Source organism: Hoplias malabaricus, chromosome 1, assembly GCF_029633855.1.
Source record: "Hoplias malabaricus isolate fHopMal1 chromosome 1, fHopMal1.hap1, whole genome shotgun sequence".
NCBI classification, from domain to species: Eukaryota; Metazoa; Chordata; class Actinopteri; order Characiformes; family Erythrinidae; genus Hoplias; species Hoplias malabaricus.
The window spans coordinates 28,963,716-28,984,421 of record NC_089800.1 but is presented as its reverse complement, the minus strand read 5'-3'; the positions used below and the strand labels follow the sequence as shown (position 1 = coordinate 28,984,421).

General features: G+C 37.9%; 1 protein-coding gene across 1 annotated transcript; it reads left to right on the top strand.

The window, feature by feature from the left end:
* The first annotated feature begins 1,943 nt into the window (after positions 1-1,943).
* Positions 1,944-20,160, top strand: LOC136687153 (solute carrier family 25 member 36-A-like). The gene is made up of 7 exons (XM_066661432.1): positions 1,944-2,282; positions 8,014-8,178; positions 12,493-12,570; positions 15,209-15,309; positions 15,484-15,550; positions 16,607-16,896; positions 17,650-20,160. Exons 1-7 carry the CDS (start codon positions 2,236-2,238, stop codon positions 17,841-17,843), a joined length of 942 nt encoding a protein of 313 aa, XP_066517529.1. The 5' UTR covers positions 1,944-2,235; the 3' UTR covers positions 17,844-20,160.
* The last annotated feature ends 546 nt before the right edge of the window (positions 20,161-20,706 follow it).

Sequence of the window (20,706 nt, the reverse complement as noted above, 5' to 3'; positions counted from 1 at the left end):
TGGGGGTATAACCCTCTAGCCAATAATTGCCATTAAGTATGACCTTAATGCAGAAACTTGATTTTCATGAGGGGATTAACCTAAATTATATTCTCCTGTTGTATGTGTAAGGGGTTTAAAAATTTAATAAAGAATAATTAATACCCTTATACTGTTTTGTTTTGGATATTTACCTTGGGTTTTAAAATCAGTTCGGTGTACTTTGGTTTGGGTTTTATTTCTTAAACTTCATGTTTTATAAATAGACCAACTTAAAAAATCTTAACAGTTAATGGCACTACAACAGGGGTGCAACTTATTAGAGGACGGCCCGGTGTGTATAAAACAGGGAGGTGAGAAGTATGGCTCAGAAAGCCAGATTTTGGTGTGCACAGGTTTCCCCAAGGCCTTAGGCTGTTGTATGTTAGGCTTGAAACATGATTTTTCATTCCAAAGTGTTAAAGTAATAATGAGGAATAGCTTCACTTGAAAACATTAACAGTTTAGCTTCTGAATCCTTTTACATTAGGCTGATTAGTTAAGGCATATGTATTAAATGAGGTAAAAACGCTAAGCTCCACAGTGTCAAATGTTAAACCCCATTTTTACACTGTAATTTACACCAACTGTTCAACCACATAAACACACACTACCCACAGTAGTGGCGCATGCAAAATGAACAAACAGTAGAGCCACACTCGTTTATCCTTTAGACCCTCCTTTTACTTCTGAAGTAAACAACAACATAGGATTATTCGTGAGGAAAAAGACACTGTCAGAAACATGCACTGCCCAATAACAATTGGACTGTCAATAAGACAGAAGCCAGTGTCCTTCCATAAGTGTAAACGTGACCCAAGCTGAACATTTACAAGGCTTGGGGGCTCCTCTTTTAGAAGACCTTTTGACCGCCATTAACGTTCGTTCACTGAACATGATCACGTGAAACCTGAGTGCCTGGGACAGCAGCCAATCAAAAGCTCTGTTTTGCGTCCTCTGATTGGCCGGTCGATGAAGCGAAACCGTCACAGCAAACAAGTACAGTAGTAATGCGACGTTTGAATCAAAACGAACCGGTTCTTTGAATTGAATCCACGTTATGTTTATTGATTCATTTTCTTTGAATTAGCTGTAGTCCTTATAAAGACAAATAGACCTAGTTTTAAGTCGATAATACGGAAAATATTATAACTAAAATAATTAAATATTGTTGTTTTGCTTAAATTAATGCTTGAATATCCCATAATTAGTACATTTGATACAATGTACATTTTTACAATGTATCAAAGTCTTATAAACAATGAATCAGTGGGAATGTTAATAAAAGGCTTAGAGTAAATGAAAGCGAACTAAATTCTTAATGTTAAATGATAAAAGAAGTGATAAACAATCACAGAAAAGTAACTGTTAGCTGAGTCATAAATGTTGTGGCTGCTGGTAGTAAAAGAGTGGCCCTATACTAAGCTCTAATGGACCGCCATAGGAGATTTTATATCTTATCCTGTATATAATTACAGTTAAGAAATGTTATCTTCTCATGTATAGGTACTGTATTAGAGACACATGGGACTGTACAGTGGCAATACAAATTTGTAAGTGAAATTTTATGGTAGTCTCTTAACATATTAGAAAAATCTATTATTCCCGAATAAAGTTTAGAAAAAGTTTAATTTAACTATACCCAACCCCCACTTTAAGAAACCCAGTCATATTTGTATTTATCACACTATACCTAGATCATATTTTGTTTTACTAAAAGTTCAATAAACATGCTTGGGATATAATAAGCTTTACTGACTTTTGCCTTTGTGTGTCATACTCCATTAATACAAACTGTATGATAAATTGCATACAAGTGTTGACATTATTAATGTTAATCTGTCAATTATGCTCTGACTCACATCTATCTGCATGTGTATATATTTTCTTCTTCTGAGTCATCTGATTCAAAAGGATCGATTCCATTGTGAGTCATTCTGTGAACTGGAGGCGGGGGGCTGCTTGGGAGCGTGGTTTCTTTTTTTCTTTCAGTTTTTTTCAGTTGTTTTTATCGCTTAAATGACATGTAGCAGCATTTCAAGGACATTTTCACTCTCCTGTGCAGACAGGTCGGCCGAGGAGAAGAGATATCGTTGTTTTCTTGGAGCTCTAGAGACAGCGGGAGTTTGAAGTGAAGTTAGCCGAGTTGGGGTGCGTTCTGTTCTGCTTCGGCTGCGCTGTCGCCTCGCTGTCCTGAGGAAGCTCCGGGGAATATGTATGAGAATGAGCCAGAGAGACACATTTGTTCATCTCTTTGCTGGAGGGTGAGTGACTATTTTATTTTATTATTATTTATTTTTCAGCTTTGTGTTCGTGTAAACTCAGTTTTTAGCCAGATTTTTAGTATGTTTTTCCCTTATATAAAAGCCTTGTTTATGTTTTAAGTTTTTAAGGACCACAGCTCGGTGTTGTTGTTACTTCGTTCAACATTTAGCTGTTTATGCCCATAAAAGTAAGGAAAGTGCGATTTATTGTCACTACATTAAAAAAAACGAGTTAACGTGAAGGGCAGCGTGACTCCAAACACGTTGTCTGACCTCTTTTTAAAATCGTGCAGCATCGTACGTGACAAACGTGGCAAAGCCCAAGTATCTGTGCAACAGATGATTAATTAGATTATGATAAAAGCTTTATAAGTGGTACTACAACGTCACCGACACAGTAAAATAGCAGAATAGGAGGGTTTTAGCACTTTAACTAATGTTAAATCATTGTTTTAATGGAATCTGCAGTTCATTCAGCAGCAGTCACCTCCAGTTCAATGCATTTCACTTCAGTTAAACTTTTAATAGTAAAAAATACATAAGTTCATAAGATAACAACATGCATTGGTTTAATCACAAATAACAAGTAAATAAAAAGATACACATTAAAAGAAACTTTATTGAATCATATGCACTGGTTTGCGCATAACTGGTCAAACTACCTATTTTATATAATCTATGTTATTGAAAATTAAACACATTTCTACACAGTTTAATGTACATGTAGTTATCTTGATCAGTAACAGATTGTGGAACAACATGCATCTCATTTTATATAGATGTGTTTTTTCTCCACAATGTTAAATGTAACTAATATAGAGAACTAAACTTTTCAGAAACCTGCTACTTTTAATTTGCTTTTCCTTTGAAAGATGTGTCAGCTTATTTTAACTTAATGTCAGTTCTGTGTAATAATTCTATACCCCAGGTAACATGGTGCAAAGCGTGGAGAGTCCTACAAGATATGTCTGTACTCCTTACAGGACACACGGTGTGCAAGAAACAACAGAAGTCACTAACCATTTCAGAACTTGAGTAATGAGATTTCTTTGCTCCTAACACACCCAATGAAACTAATTAGCTCATTATTAACAGCCCATTGTTGGTGTTAAGAGGGTGTGTTAAAGCAGGGACACTGCTAAAATTCACAGGGCAGCGTTGATCCAGGACCAGGCTTGAGAAACACAGCGCTAGAAAATGCATCATGAATTAAGCAGTCAGCTACATTGCTGAGCATTTCTGCTTCGAAACTGCAGTGTACCAAAGACACAGTTTCAGACCACCAGGGTTTCTTACGTCATAAACCTGAGGAGCCGACTCAGCTTGCAAGGCGAGATTTTCTAGCAGCAGGAGGTAGGGTGGAGATTGAGGGGGCTATTTGCATATTCATAGATCTGCATATATTGAATGAAGATGTAGATTTTTTTTTTTTTTTTTTGGAAATGCCTTCTACATATGTAATTATTAACATTTATGAGTTTTCAGGGGTTCATTGACTGGAAAGAGACATCTTTAAATACTATTGTCCTATGCCACACTCTCGTAAGAAGATGTCACACCAATTAGCATTGTGCTAAATGCATCTATATATCCTTTGTCATTTGTCTCAAACATGTTGAGTGGTTAAATCATCTCAAACATCTATCCAAAATCAAACAAAAATCTATTTGAGGTTATTGAAGGTTTTATGCAGTTTGAGGTCAGTCCATGGTTATTTAGAGATGTTATTTGATGGTAAACTCCCATTAGCTTCCTAGCTCTGGTCAGACTCTGAATAACTCTCTTAATCTTGGCTGATGAAAGTTTGTTGTTCAGAAAAGAGAAAGCGTCTTAATCTGATTTTTCTTTGACTGTTCCTTTAACACATTTTTATAACACCAAAGACACCACTGTAACCATCACGTGTGGTTAACTGCACTTTCGTTATTTCACATTTTTATGCAGCTCATCTGGGACAGATTTGAGCTCTTCAGCTCATGACTCATTGAAGAGTCTTTTATTTCAGTTGCATCAAAAAGTTTGCGTCCTTTTACAGAATTGATTGAAAACTAAAATGTGCGCATATGCAATAGTTAGAAGTACTTGTTGATGGCAGTTACTTGATTCGGGGATGTGTCATCAGATAAATAAGCGCATGTCTGCAACAGTTCAGCAGAGTTTAATGCTCATTTGCAGTTTGTGTGCTGAATTTAACATGATGGGGTGGAAATATGACACAATAATATGATCAATGGAAAAAGTAATGGCTTATAACAAAAACAAAATAAAAAACCCATTGTTGGAATCAAATAAATCACAACTGGGGACAATTGTGGAGAACACTTTCATTTCACAATTAATGTCATTAAGTTTGTTCCTTGAAAAGAACATATTCACACAACTTTACTAAGAAAATGAACAAATCAAATAATTTTATCAACTTTTGTATATGACGGATGTGCCCACTTTTGTCAATCCAGTACAGTAAATTATGATCCGTGTAAAAATAAACCTTTGAAGAGTCTCTATTTCTGGCGTGTGAGTGTAGTATGAGGAAAGATTGGTTGTTGTTACTGGAAGCTCTCCCCTTAGCGAATGTGAATGCATGGCAGTAAGTCATCTGTGTTGATATGCAAGGCTTCATAAGCCTCAGTGTCTAAAGTTAGACCAGTGTGGTTGTTCTGGTCTGAGACAGAATTTGGGACAGCGGGCAGAGTAACGTCTGCTCCAGTAAACACATTAGTTCATAACAGTAATTAAGTTCTTCTGAATTTTAATTTGTTTTCTCCCTGCTAATAATTCACTTAAGTGACTCATAACATGTAATTTTATCTGGGGGGTCCTTTTAGTCCTGTGTTTTTACACACAAATATATATGTGTGTGTGTGTGTGTGTATAAACACTATCTATTCTTAAGTTATAATTTGAAATTTTTTATAAATTGTCTCATACGTGTAGGAAATGCTCCTGTGTCTGAATGAGTGAGACAGAATATCACTTTAAATATATCCCCTTTTCTACAGGGGAACACCGTTGTTGACTTGCTTTGGTTGAAATACTTGAATAATATGTTACCATTGCACTGATATAGCGCTGTTCACAAACACAAGGGCACTTTACACTTGAGTACGAGAGCAAATAAAAATTAGAGTAGGTCAATGAAAATGTTCTGAGAAAAAGATAGGATTAAAAAGATAGGATTTAAGCCAATCTTTGAAGATGGAAAGAGAGGAAGAAGAGCAAATATAAGAGGGTAAAGAGTTCCAAAGTATGGGGGTTGCCAATCATAGAAGAAAGGCTAAAGCCCTTAGTTTGCACGGAGGGGGCTAGGGATGTAGGAGAGAAGACAGTGGGGTGGAAGCAAGGCCTTTAATGTCAACAGCAGGATTTTATAACTCATTCGCTCTGTTACTGGAAGCCAGTGAACCTGGTAGAGGACAGGGGTGATATGAGGATCAAGCCCCAGAGCAGCGTTCTCTCCCTCTCTAAACATTCATTTTAGATCGACCACTTTCAGCGCCTGTTCCTTTAAATGATAATGAGCTGCTTTCTGTTCGCCCTGACCTGAGCACACAGCAGTGAACAGAAGTACTTTTGTTTTACATTTCTTCCTTTTCACTTTAGTTTCCTCTTTAGTTTTCATCTCCACACAAGACATAAGTGGAAGAATATCAGAATGTCTCTCTTTATCTCATGTTTTGAGACACGGGTAGCCCACACAATGCTGACCGGGTGGTCTTGTGTCCCAGTGTGTGGGTTGGTGGACTCCAGATCCCCATATTAAGGGATTATTCCTATTATGTGACCTTTAAACATTGCATTGATTTCTACTTTGAATTCGCCTGTGTCTGAACCAGTGGCAGTACACTGAGCAGAGGTTTGTAATTAAGCTCCTACGTCCATCAGGTCAGTTCAGTATTTGTGTTTTTATCAGAAGGTTTTGTTCTGATTCTCAGTTCAATGCAGGAATAAGAGTGCTTATGCCTCCTATAGATCCACTTGCCAAGACATGTCTGATTAAGCAAGTCTTTACGAAAGCAGAACAACTCCAGCTTTTAACCTGAGACTTGAAGCTTGTTGTTTCAGACTGTTCTCATTAGCGTGTTGGCATTGGGCTGAGGGTTTATGAAAATATGCCTGCCTCGCTTGGTTTAGTTTTAAATGGATTTTTTATTTGCCAGGCAAATGAGTGCTCGAGTTGTCTTCTTTCTACACTTTGTACAATTTATATAATCTGGCTTTCTTATTTCTTGGCAACTGTTGTGTGCGAACGCCTACATTTCATATCCCATTTGTTACTGAAGAGTTTATTCCCACTTCTATCTGCTCTATCCAAGGATAATAGATAGACGAAACTTTATTGTCCATTTTCACAAATGGACAATTGTTCAGTTTTCACAAATGGAAATTTGTCTTCGGCAATCTGGCACTTAATCACATACAACAAGAAGAGACATGACAAATCCTAAAACATTTGACTCAATATAGTATCAATATATATAAACTATAAACTACATAGGGAGATGGTTTATTATGTCCTTGTTCAAAATGGTCACAGCAGAGGGCACAAAAGATTTTTTTTTTGTACCCATTTAGTGGGACCTTAAGTCTGAAATAATGAGTGAAAGGAGTGAATAAGTTCATTATAAATTCGAATGGCCTATTTAGTTATGGATCAGGCATACAACTTGTAATGGTATTGTAAGTTTTGTAATAATATCTCCAAGAATATTACTGGCCTGATTAATCACCAAAGCTGGCTTATTCCTATACATAACTGAGAGGTTTCCATACCAGGACACACTGTTAAAACTGAGAACACTCAATAAGTCACATATAAACCATAATCAAGGGATATCTGCTAGTACCAAAAATTGCGAACTTCCTAAGGAGAGAGAGAGAGCCTCTGTCTTGTCTTTTTGTAGAGATAATCCCCAATTATTGTTATTATTATTTAAAATGATCCTTCATCATAATTGGTTTGAAATTGGACACTGCACTGCCTGTTACCATTCTCCCATCAAAACACAGGTCAGTGGGACTGCTCTGCAACATTTACACACACATTATATCTCACAGAGAGAGGAGGACTGCTGAATTTGTCTTATGTCACTCGAGTATGTGTATTTGCCAGAAATATCATAAAAGGAAGTGGTCAGGAGACATTTTGTGGTGCTAGTATGTTTCTAAAATTCCATATTGCTGCGCACAGCCTCTTTAAACTTCATGTGCTTTAACCTGTTACATTAAATAAATAAATATTTGTAATTTTAAAATCAACAAAATATTCTTGGTTATCTTTGTTGTTTGGTGGAAGATCATCTAGAATTTACTTTTAAATAAAATGAACTAGAAAAACACTGATGCTGGTGTTGTATTTTATGAACAAAACTTTGTCCTCTGTTTTCATTTCTGCATTAATAAGTCCTGCCCTCCATATTTTCTGTACAACACAATCACATAATAAAAACCACATGTAAACACCAACATTGATATGAAGCACCAAAGCTTCTCCAGACCTTCCAATGACAAGGGTATGTATTTTGGGCTTTCCTGTTTTTGAAATGCCAGAAACACCTCTGTGAAAATGGTGATATGGCTAAGGGAGGCCCAGCTAAAGTAGGCTTGCCTAGTTTCTCTTTGGTGCTTTTTGTTCAATTTTGAGATACTGTGTAGGAGGCTCCAGCATTACATCAGACTTCTGACTTGTGCAACAATGTTTTGTAATCTCTCTCTCTCTCTCTCCCTGCAGATGTGGGGGTACAGTAGGAGCCATACTGACATGTCCATTGGAGGTGGTGAAGACGAGGCTGCAGTCCTCCTCGATAACGCTCTACATCTCCAGCGTCCAGCTCAGTGGTGTCAGCAGTGCCAGTGTCGCTCGAGTGGCCCCACCCGGACCCCTGGACTGCCTCAAGTATATATTTAACTTCTGCCCTTTTTCACACTAGAGCTCGTCATATACACAAAGTTAGGGTTGTCTTAGGCACGTATCAGTAACCATCTTTTCATACACACTGCAGCTTAACACATGTACACACTCTTCCAGTGTAAAGCTGTGTGTCCAAGTTTGGGTGTCCCCTTGTCAGAGGACACAATGCTAAGTGACGGTAAAATCACACTGTACAGAGAACATGTCTGTACGTTTTAATGCATAACATGTATGTGCCGAATTTAACATGTCATCATGGTGTGTGCTCTAATGTTAAACATGGAAAATATTTCTGAATGGCACAAAGCCATGTAGTTCAAGGTGCCCCCGTTTTTTTCCTTTAAACACTGCATCCTCAAAACAATTTTGAGGGGAACTCCATCCTCCACAGAACACCGCTCCACAACTCATACTGGTGTCAGTTCAGTTCTAATCCTGTGTTTTCAGTGTGGAAGGTGTCTTAATGTCTCTGCTGAACGTGTTCTGTGAGGGAACAAAAAAGACGCTGCAAGGTTAATCACTCCCTCAACTGTCTTATTGGCTTCTCTTTGTTTTTGTTTTACAAACAGCAGAATAAAAAGTGCAGCCATTAAAAGGTGTGAATGGCTGCATTTATTGCCCCAAGCCATGTGACTTTCGGAATTAAAACGGCTTTATAATAGGTAGCAAAATACAAGTTTTAAAAAAAGGGGAAAAATAGATTTAGATAACAGGATATTGGAATAGTAGAAAATTAGGGAATATGAATATTAACATGTCATCATGGTGTGTGCTCTAATGTTAAACATGGAAAATAATTCTGAACGGCACAAAGCCATGTAGTTCAAGATGCCCCCATTTTTTCCCTTTAAACACCACATCCTCAAAACAATTTTGGCGGGAACTCCATTCTCCACAGAACACCGTTCCACCGCTCCACAACTCATAGCCTGTGAGTGCACACTTGGCTTTGAGCATGGCGAGCTTGGGCTCGTGTACCCAGTCCTATTTAATTTTAAACATTTCTGTGAAGATAAAATAAGCTGTTCATTTGTGTCCATTCTGCAGCTTGTGACCCTGCAGTGCAGACACTGGCCAATGCTGAGCATAGATGTAGTGAGTAGGTGGATATGTGGAAGCTAATGTTTTTGCCAGTTTTCTCTGTGTTGTACACTGCTTTAAATTTGTCGTCTGTCCTCTGGCTTTTTGGCCGAGGGAGACAGCCGGGACACTACTGCGATATACGACTCTGGAAATTAAGCCGGAGATCACGCGAGAGACTCAGGTCTAGCATTCTGGATGAGGGCCCTATGGTTCACATTCTAGCCCTGTTTATTTTAGCTCAGATAGAGTTTGTCTGTTATTTACATTCCATATTTAATCCTCTCTCTCGCTGTCTCTCTTCTGAAAGACACTGTTCTTTTGAGTCTCACGACTACACTCCCCTATTCCTGACCAATCACCACACTTTGCACGTTTTTTTTTTCTTTTTCTGTTTGACTCAGGAGAATTAGCAGAAATTGCCACTTTAAAAATGAACAGAGAGAAAAGTAGACGAAAAGGATTACGGATGAAGTGGTATTGGTAGATACCAGCCACACCCTCAGTATAACTTTACACCTAAACTGATAGTGAATTTGATTTCACTGGCTCCTGTGATTCAGCATGTCAGTAAAAATCTGAACACAGTGTACGTGACTGGTGTCAGTTCAGTTCTAATCCTATGTTTTCAGTGTGGAAGGTGTCTTAATGTCTCTGCTGCACGTGCTCTGTGAGGGAACAAAAAAGACACTGCAAGGTTAATCACTCCCTCAACTGTCTTATTGGCTTCTCTTTGTTTTTGTTTTACAAACAGCACAATAAAAAAGTGCAGCTATTAAAAGGTGTGAATGGCTGTATTTATTGCCCCAAGCCATGTGACTTTCGGAATGAAAACGGCTTTAGAATAGGTAGCAAAATACAAGTTTTAAAAACACGGGAATAATCGATTTAGATAACAACAGGATATTGGAATAGTAGAAAATTAGGGAATATGAAGAAAAATCAATTAATATAATATTAGTACTGGAAGTAGCACTGGGAAAACAGCTTTAAATAAACTTAAGTGGGAAGAAATGGAAAAATGTGTGTAGTGGAAGAAAATTTAAACCATAATATAAGTCAAACCATAATAAATAACATGGGTATTATGAAGCAAAACAACAACAACAACAAAGAAACAAAAACAAAAAACAACCTGAAAAATGCGAATAAATTTGTATTTAAAAAAAAAAAAACTGCATGAAAAGCAATAATAAAGAAGTGGGAAGCTGGAATTTAGACCAGTTCATAGTAAAAAGACACTGGCAAATAGTAGTAGTAGTGATAATAATAATAGTAATATTTATAATACTAATAATACATTATATTTATATAGCGCTTTTCAAGAACTCAAAGACGCTGTTATAAAGGGTGTCTTTTTTTTTTTTTTTTTTTCTTTCTTCTCTCCCCTCTCTCTTTTTCCTCCTTCCAAAGGGTCGACTGGTACAGACATTTTCCCAAAAATTTAATTGTAATATATTGTGTTAATACAGATTGTGATTAACATAACAGTTGGAACTAATGGAAGGTCTTAGAGGTCAGTCTGTCCACATGGCTGCCGTCTGGGTAATGTCCTTTGGCAGTTATTTTCAATTAATTGTAATAATACATTTAATTGTATTATTTATATTATATAATATATAATTAATTGTAATAATACATTTAATACAGTTAATTTTACAAGAAGAAAGATGGGGCCATTACAGATAATATTGTTAAAGTTAAAATAAATAATAAAAAATAAGATTTAATCCCTGGTGGACAAAAAAAGCAAAAAAAAAAAATAATAAAAAAATAAATAGCAGCATTTCTACAGCACACACTCGTGTCTTCACAAGGGGGATATTTTCTTGCTTATTTCTTTACTAAAACTGGGATTGGCTCTTTATTGTTGGGCACGATTGATGTCAGTCACACAAATTATCACTGTTTTGTAGACACTCAGTCCTTTTGGTTTACTTTAGAGCAGAGTAATTATAACAGCATATTAATACTATGATATTGATAGCTTTTGGTTTAAAGCGAGTAAAGTCATCAACTTTACTTTAATAAACTGTAATATTCAAATTCTATTATAGACCCCCACAAAAGTAAGTACTGTTTTTATGAAAAAAAAAAATGCTCATTTTGGATTGTGTTAATGAATACTTGAAAATTGGACATGCTTCATAGAATTTGTTGAAAGTGGTGAGAGTTTGTTGAAAGTGTTTGTTAATAAATACATTAATTATTAAAAGAATTAAAGATACGTAGGAGATATGGATTAGATTAAAGGTGTGTAATTGAAAGCTGTGTGTGTGAGGCATTGACTGACACCTTAATCTTGCTTAAGGTGCCGCACCCTTTACTGCTTTAGTGCTTCAACCCTGTTCAGTTTTCAGACTTTATATTTTTAATATATGTTTTAATATATATTTATACAGTGTGTGTTGCCAGATTTAGGTTTTTCACATGTGGGAACGACAATGACTGGATTAATGACAGTGCCTTTTTAGAATCATAGCCAAATTCTAGTTAGCTAGTTATTTGCTTGCTATCTTGCTCTGTACCAAACAGGTGTGTTAGCCACCTCTGGCCCAGAAAAGTTTGTGGTTTGGAAATGAAAGTTGTCAAACCATTGCAGAGGAAAAACCTGCCCTTCATGCAGAGGAAGACAAAGAGTTCATTGTACAAACATCTGTTAGTAAATAGTGTAAGTTTTATGGTAATAAAAATATAATTTATTCCTTCATAGTGAAAAGTGACAGAGAAACTCAAACATTACTTGATATGTTTGAAAGGAAGGAAAACAGACTTGTGATTCAGAGCTAAAACAGAGTCTAAAACAGCTGGTGTGTCAGTGAGTGTGCATTCACTCAGAAACAATTGTCTCGCACAGACACAAAGTCAAAAACCCTTAAGAATTATCAATGGTCTAGAGGTCTTATGTGTCAGTTTTCTTTTCGACAGGTGATCACACACATATGTATGTCCCCCTGTTTGGGGGAGAAAAATAATAATATTAATATGTAAGTCAGAGTTAAGACACAGAGAACAGAGACAATGGAACAAAGGAATACAGACCTACAAGAGCTGAACTACCTTCGGGAGAAACAAAAGAAACTGAAATTCATTTCTCTGCTGGATTTTTTTTTTTTACCTGCTTTTGTAAACGGTAGCAAAACAACAAATTGTCTATTGCTGTAAATGTTATGAATTTCTCTCTCTCTCTCTCTCTCTCTCTCTCTCTCTCTCTCTCAGATTAATCCTGGAGAAAGAAGGTCCTCGGTCGTTGTTTAGAGGTTTGGGACCCAATCTTGTAGGAGTGGCCCCTTCAAGGTAAATATCTTGTGGTAAACCCAGCAATAAGTAAATCTTTTTGTATTATACAGTAATTGAACACAGGCAATATTTTCCCTGTGCTGAAAGCTCTTGTCATAATTAAAATACACTATGGAGCTATAAAAACCTTCCATCATGGTTTGTTCTTTTATCTGTTTCTGGGCCATGATAATGTTGGTATCAGAATTCAGACTGTAGCATTTTCCGTAAACTCCAATCCAGGGCTTACAGTTTTAATCATGCTGTAGTGTTGGGAGTCTTGCCCAGGGACCCAAGGAAACCTTGTCTTCTGCAAATTGAATAGCTTCGGTACTGAACATATACACCAGCCACACATTTCATAAAAATGGTTGCAGAATTACATAAATAAATTAAATAATTAACATGTATGTAAACGTTGTGTGAATACCAACATGGATTTACTGTTTCTGTCAGTAATGGTTATTCATTACCTTCCCAATCTCTTCTGTTATTATTATCCATCAGGTCAACCACTTTTCTCTTATTTGTTTTAGATTAGAGTCTTATAAACACCAGTTTCACAGAGATTCTTTGAAAACGAAAGGAACTTGTTTGAGTTGGCTTCCCAAACTTTTGATTCCAGTGTCAGTCAGCGGTGATGTACTGTGATACTGCTTTAGTGTGGAATAGTGCACACGGCTGCTTGTGTGTTTATGGCCTCCAGGGTGTGTGTGTGTGTTTGGTGGTGTTTGAAACAACCCATATTTGTCCACACACACAGGTCTGCCTCAGGGGTAGAGGTCTTATGGTTCATCTTCAGTTGTTTATAGGCAAAGACATTTTCTCCTGCTCCAGTTTTCCTAAAGAGGTTAAAGTTCACACACTAATGTGTGTCTGTGTGTGTCAAGTTGCTCTGTGTATGTGAGTTCAGGTTTTGATCACTGAGCTAAATTTAAATTGGGGCTCCACTTGAGAGGGTCTAACTACAGACAAAGTACCTCTGTAGCCTCCCTGTGAAGAGTTTTATTTGAGATTTAATTTCTTTTGTGTTGTTTGCTTTTTTTCATTCACTTATTTCACTTATCCTCCATGCTCAATATTCTTTTTGTTAAGTTTCTCTCCCTTTCTTTTGTCTTTCTTTCTCTCCTTTTTCTTTTTTCTGTTTTTTTCTTTCTTTCTTTCTCTCTTTCTCTCCTTTTTATTTTCTTTCCATTCTCTCCCTTTTCCTTTCTTTTTCTCCTATTTCTCTCTTTTCTTTCTTTTTTTCTGTCTTTCTTTCTTTTTTTCTTTCTTGTGAGCCCAGGTAGTTGGTGTTTTATAAGATGTGAGATTTATTATATTTACAAATAAAAATAAAAGAAAAAGTGTATATCTGCTGAGGACACAGTAAAACTCACACTGTTTTAATCATGGTTTAACATTTCTTATGATTTGTCACCATTACAATAAATGGTGTAAAGCAATACCTGCACTGAGCATCACTCGTAATGTTGTGCAGCTCTAGTAAGTTTGTACGATCACTGATGTGCTAGTTTTAGGAAAATAAATGGAGTATTCTCGCTGACTAAAGTGGCCTGGCAGGAGCTTTAATGCACACAGACAGATGTGCAGGGAAAACAGAGCTAGTGCTGCTGCTCAGTCTGCCCTGTGTGTCCTAATGAGCATGTGTTTGTTCATCAGTGTCCTGAAAGAGTGATGAATGAGTATGTTTAGTCATCATCTCTCACTCTTACTCTCTTGCTCTACTGATGCAGGCTGCTGATGCTGAGGGAATTACAGAGTGTTTTAATGAGGACAGGAAACAAGCTTTAAAATGCTGTCTAATGATGCTTACCCAGAGGAAGTGTGTTAAGTCTGACATTAGTGTGTGTGTTTAGTCGAGTGTGACACTTAAGGTGTTTCTCCACTGCATTAAAACTAAGAACCAAGTGGACTTGGGGGTTCTAGTTAGCTATTGTTGTTGTGTTTTATAAAAAAACATCAGCTTGAGAAACAAATGCTTGAGTCGACAATTAAATATTTGGTGGAAATTAACTTCCATATAAATAATTGCAGTTAATTTGGCTTATTCTGTTTGTTGTATACGGCTATTAACACACAAACCCACAGTGGTCAAACTGGTTCATTAACTCCACTGCTGTTCACACACTTCCCAACTGACCACAGACAATAGCTAGAGCTCAAATAAACAAACGTCACCCACTACCTCTTGCTAAAAGGGGTTATAAAACATCATCAAACACACAAACCGGATGATTTCTGGGTTGCCATGCGTTTGTGAAAGGGGCTTAACCCTGTAAAGGTGTTATGAACAAATATCAAAAAACCAACATCACTTAAGGACTCCTTCAAGTTCCAATAGTTTCTGTTTGTTCCAATCTTGAAAAGCTGTACTTGACCTGTGGTCAGTAGAAACATGGTTTTCTGGTGCCAAGAATGAACTTGACAAACCCTCTAGGCTGAGGCGCAGTGTACAGGGACGGCCTGTGTGTATTTGTGCATTTCTGTTTATCTCAGCGTTGTATGTGAGCAGGGCTTTGGTTTGACTGAACTAGCTCATGTTTTTACTGGATGAGGTTGGCTTCATGTTTGCTGTGGCAGTGAGTTTGGTTTACTTTTAACGTGTCTGTGCACGTGAGACTGTGTACAATTTATTTTTTTTTCTTCTTCCCAGGGCGATCTATTTCGCTGCGTACTCCACGACTAAAGAGAAACTGAATTCTCTTCTGGTCCCTGACTCCACTCAGGTTCACATGCTCTCGGCTGGGATAGCAGGTAGTGCCTTTTCTAAATTATTTGTTTATTTACCTATTTATTTGCTTTCTTTTAGAAGGAATAACCTCATGTCTTCTTTGCCCTGACCCTGGAGACACCCTCCATTTTTTTTCTGTTCTTTCTTTGTTCCTATGCTGCATTAAAATACAGATAATGTATTCCTTCTCCCTTTAGGGTTCACAGCCATCACTGCAACCAATCCCATCTGGCTGATTAAAACACGCCTACAACTGGACGCCAGGTAAAAGCTGGCTTCTCACACACAGCTCCTGGGGTGGTGTTATTGATGAAGTAGCTGCAGTGACCCAGGGTTTAACCTCTTTCAATTTTAATTCACACACTTACAGGCAGAAATAGATGCACATTTTACGTATGATGATGTGGTCAAATTATTTCTGAAACTGTTGTGGTTTGCTACCTTTTTAAAAATGGTTTTGAACAGTCAGCCAAGACATGTTTGGTGTGTAAAGTTTCTTAACATATTTCTGAGCCATGAGGCTATTACAGGTAACAAATCTTGGAATATGTACCCTGTCCGATTTACCATCATGGAAACTGCAAAACATATTCTAATTGGCAATTTTTTTTGTATCTAGTACCTGGAACATGAATCTTTTTTAAACTCACGGATACAAGCGAGCCAACTTGGGACTCAACAGTGAGGTGTAAACTTTTCACAGTTCTGATTGGGCAGAGAGACTACTTGTCAATCACAATGAAATGCAGACATCTTGTACAAACTTGCCGTCTGTAAAATATCCAGCTATGGCAGAGATCTCATTTATTTATATCTGACTCACAACGACAGCTCATAAAATTATAGCGTGGTTTTTTGAAGAGGTTCACTAGGATGCTTCTAGGATTGGTGGCTGACGCAAGAATCCATGAGAGCTGGACGCTGCAACAAGGAAAGAACAAACTCTAGTGATCTGTCTGAACTGATGACGGAGCTGTGTTCAGTCCCAAACAACAACAACAACACACCAATGATTAAACAACACATAACTTTACCACTGCCATTGTTGTGGTTTCCAAAGTGTTTCCAAAGCTGTTCCTGTAAGTGACTGTTTTTTGAAACGTCACCTGCTATATTTTGGTGTGGAGCTGTTGGTAGTGGAAAATGAACCAGGTTCCAAAAAGTGATTAAAACCAAACTGAGTTGAATGATCTGGTATTACAGAAGGGGGTGTGTGGTTTTCCCTACAGTGTGAACAAAGACTTGAAATCTGTTTTAGATACTGGAGGAGAATAATGCTGCTGTAATTAAACTCTGTTCTGTTTCTCTGTGTCCACTCAGGAACCGTGGAGAATACCGGATGAGTGCAATCGAGTGTGTGAGGAGAGTGTATCAGACGGATGGTCTGCGGGGCTTTTATCGAGGGATGTCTGCATCCTACGCTGGAATCTCGGAGACCGTCATCCACTTTGTGATCTATGAGAATATTAAACGGCGCCTCCTGCAGGCCAGAGCTGTCACTCACGTGGACAAGCAGGACGGGAAGGTCAGAGACGCCTCAGATTTCATAGGCATGATGCTGGCTGCTGCCACGTCCAAGACCTGCGCTACCTGCATAGCTTATCCCCACGGTAGGTGGAAACATTTGGCCTTCTACTTACACACTGTTTTATCGCGGTCAGCACCTTTTAACTTATTGATATTAATTTTTATCCTGTTATTCATGATCTCAGGATATATACTAATCTTTGATTCAGTATTCCTAATCCTTTGTTTTTTTTTTTTTTTTTTTTTTTTTTTAAATGTTCAGTTTATTTAATTAATTAATTTTTTTTAATTAGTAGGCTGAATATAAACCTGGCCCAACCTGTTTGTTTAGGGTTCTTCTTCAATAAATGCTTTAGTTTTCACACTGCGTGTCTAAACATTTCTGAACACTCCCTCCAATTAGTGACTTCAGCTACTTGAATGCGCTCCCATTGCTAACACATTGTGTTCCTCACAATCACTGTGTATAATCTTCATAGACAGGCATTTTCCAATAGAATATTCCATCCTCATGAGATGAAATTTGCCATGTTAATGTCATAGCTCCCCAGAACCGGGCTCTAGAGCTGCAAAACCTGTGTGTGCGCGCTTCATAGCTCTATCCAGTGTCTTTAGGATGAGTTAGAGTGGTGTTTTTGATGCCTTTTCTGGCTGCATCGGCTCGAGGAACCATATGATGTGATCACTGAATTGATTTCTTCTGTTTTACTAGTTCACTAGTGTCACAGAACATTTGATTTTGATCAGATTTGATCTTATTGATTTCTATTTTTCTATTTGTTGAAATGTAAACTTTTTCAATTCTTTGAAGTAATGTTTCTATGCTTTGTATGCAGAGGTGATCCGGACGCGTTTGCGAGAGGAAGGCACTCGCTACCGCTCCTTCTTCACCACTCTGACCACAGTGTGCAGAGAGGAGGGCTTCAGGGCACTTTACAGAGGACTGACCACACACCTGGTCCGACAGATCCCCAACACGGCCATCATGATGTGTACCTACGAGCTTGTCGTCTACCTGCTCCATCGCTGACCCCTGGTGTCAGCTGAAATATACACTGTTTCTTTGTGAGGAAACCCCTCCAACAGGAAAAACAGGAGGATTACTGCTTATAGTGTGCCGTTTACTCTTTTAACACGGACTCACGTGCACAAAAACGCATTCCAAGCCTAACTGGACACTTGGTATTTGGTGGGGTATGTGTATGTCTACAGGAAGAAGTTGGGGGGAGGGGTATATAGAATGTGTCATTTGGTGCCAAAATGTACCCAAGTGCCTAGAAAATAAGATGGTATTTTAGAAGTGGATCAGTTTGCTGCAAAGAGAAACGCCTTTACTTCTCTACCTCTTCCTCTAAGCCTTGTGTAGAAGCTATTTCTGAAATGGGCTTTTTCAAAGATCTAACAGGCTTAAGATGCCATAGAAAAGAGTGGATCGCTATAACAGTGTTAATCCTGTAATCCAGACCAAAGGCTTCCCAGAAACACTGTTTCTGATGTGGAGAATATGTTCAGTAATGGGCTAGTTTTAAGGTTGTAATTGTTTTTTTTTTTTTTTGAGGACGTCTTAGTGGCTTTGAAATGGTCTGAGGGCTCATTGCCGTGTCCTGATTGGTCAGTGCTCAGGCTCAGAGCTGTTGAAGGGGTGGAGTCAATGGAGATAATGGAGTTCTGCACAGTTCTCGTCTCGCAATGGTTCTTAGTCCCAGTCCTGGATATTTATGCACAGTACTGAGTTAAGGAATCAGCTCCAGGCCATAGATGCTTCCTTTCCTAGCAACCGTTGTTAGGTTGGACAAGCTTTTCAAAACATTTAATGCCAGTATTACAGGAGCACAACTGCCCTCTCATTCTTGGGTAGGTAGGATATCCCTCCCTCTCCAACATCACTGACCTGATCCGTTAGCTGACATTAATTAAGACGAGTTAGTGCTCTCTTCCAAGCATGTTGAGCTAAAATGGCATTGAGATGGTATCAGCTATCATCTGAGTTTACAGAGGAAGCAGCTCAGTGCTTTGTACCTGCAATTCAAATTTGTTCTGCTTTTAAGCTTGTCCAACCTAGCAACAGTTGCCATGCCTTTGAAGGCGGAGCTTGGAAAATTTAATAAGGGGAGGAGTTCATTAGTGAGTTGGAGAAGCCTCCTCAGGTACGTTGGAAAAGAAAAACACTAATTTTGCTTTGTGCTTTGACAAAAAAAAGGACTGAAGACTACTGTATTAAATATATATGTACTCACCTGTTCAGCACAGGAGAATTAAACTCGTTATGGACCTTTACCTGCAGTAGGCAAGTGTGCTATGCATGTTTCACCCTTGTTCTGTCACTGCAGGTGTGTGGGGGATGTTTGAACAGGTTTATATTTGTGAATACTGTTTGTAAATATATTTGTACACGTTTTTGCATTTGTACACATTTCTGCATAGTTCAGTCAATGAGAGTGGGTTGATGTGAAATGCTTCATTCTACAGACACTGAGTTAGGGCCACACCACCATTGTGTCCCAGACGTCATTTAGTCAGATGTAGGTTTATAGAAGATAAAATAGTGACCAAAGAAAACATTTTCTCAGATGTATTACTATTTTATCAACAAAAAAAAATATTATAAATACAAACCTGGAAGACATGTATTCACTCACTGGCCATTTTAGAGAGTGAAAAAATTTATTCATGAAAAAAAAAATCCAGTTTGTGCAGTTTAAAGCAACACTAGATAGTATTTTAAATTAATAATACAACTTCAAAATCATTGTGATACTCCATTGAGCTGCAATAGGGAGACTAGAACCTCTGTTGCTGCTACGTGGAGCTCTACACTACAGAAACTGCACTATGTAACTTGTGGAGGAGGGTAGGAAACCATCTTTCATTTCAGAACAGAGCTGTAACAATTACTCTCTGCAACTGTAGAGGGAACCCAAGAGCAAAACCCCCAACTCTTACCTAATGTTACTTTAAGGAACATGATTTGCTTTTAGGGACCATAGATTTACCCCATTTCCATTCCCTGATCATATGCATTGTAAATGTAATAGGAATCTGTCTAAATGCACATTTACAGGTGCTTTGGCCTGTGTTTCAGTGAAACGAGTGTTGGTGAGAAAACAGAAATACTGAGACATGTCTGAAACCGTATCATTTCCTTCTATTTGTTTTTCCATATCTGTGTAGTTTCACTGTTCTGTCTCTCTTTAAGAACTCAGTGCCTCAAGATCCAGTGTTTTCATCTCGTTCTGTGTTTACCCTCATGTTGATGATAGTAGAAGCATCGAGTGAAGTTCTTCAAATGACCTTCAGATGTCATGTTTTCTAATTGTTCAAAGATGTTCAGGAAAAATAATAAAGAAATTGATGCAAAAAATATTGTTTCATGCATAATTTCCTTCATAAAATGAAAATGTTTCATACTGTACTCTGTCTCCATTTGCACAATTTAAAAACTAGTGAAAATACCTTATGAAAAAATTTACTTGGTGCATGTGCACATTCATTTGCAGATCTGGAACCTAGCAACCCACACAGTGTGAAACAAGACCGCACAGTCAGGTTTTTGAGGGCTGCCCCTTCCTTCCCTTCCTTTTGTTTCAGTCTCTCCAATCATAGTGCTGGTGAGAGCGCAAGGAAGAGGTTAAATGCAGCAAAACTTCCACAGAGCCCTAAGAAAACGAGAATGGAGAAGAAAGAAAACCAGTGCTTCCGCTTCTTGCTCCTCACTGCTGTACGCTCGGGTCAGGGTGAACAGCGAACGGCTCATTATCATTTAAAGGAACAGGCGTTAATTGGCCGCTCTCAACAGGGCTGTTTAGACAGGAGAGAATACTGCTGTAGGGTTTGAGAATCCACTGTTTTTTTGTAATGGTTCAAAAACAACACATTTATCAGCCTTATATTTA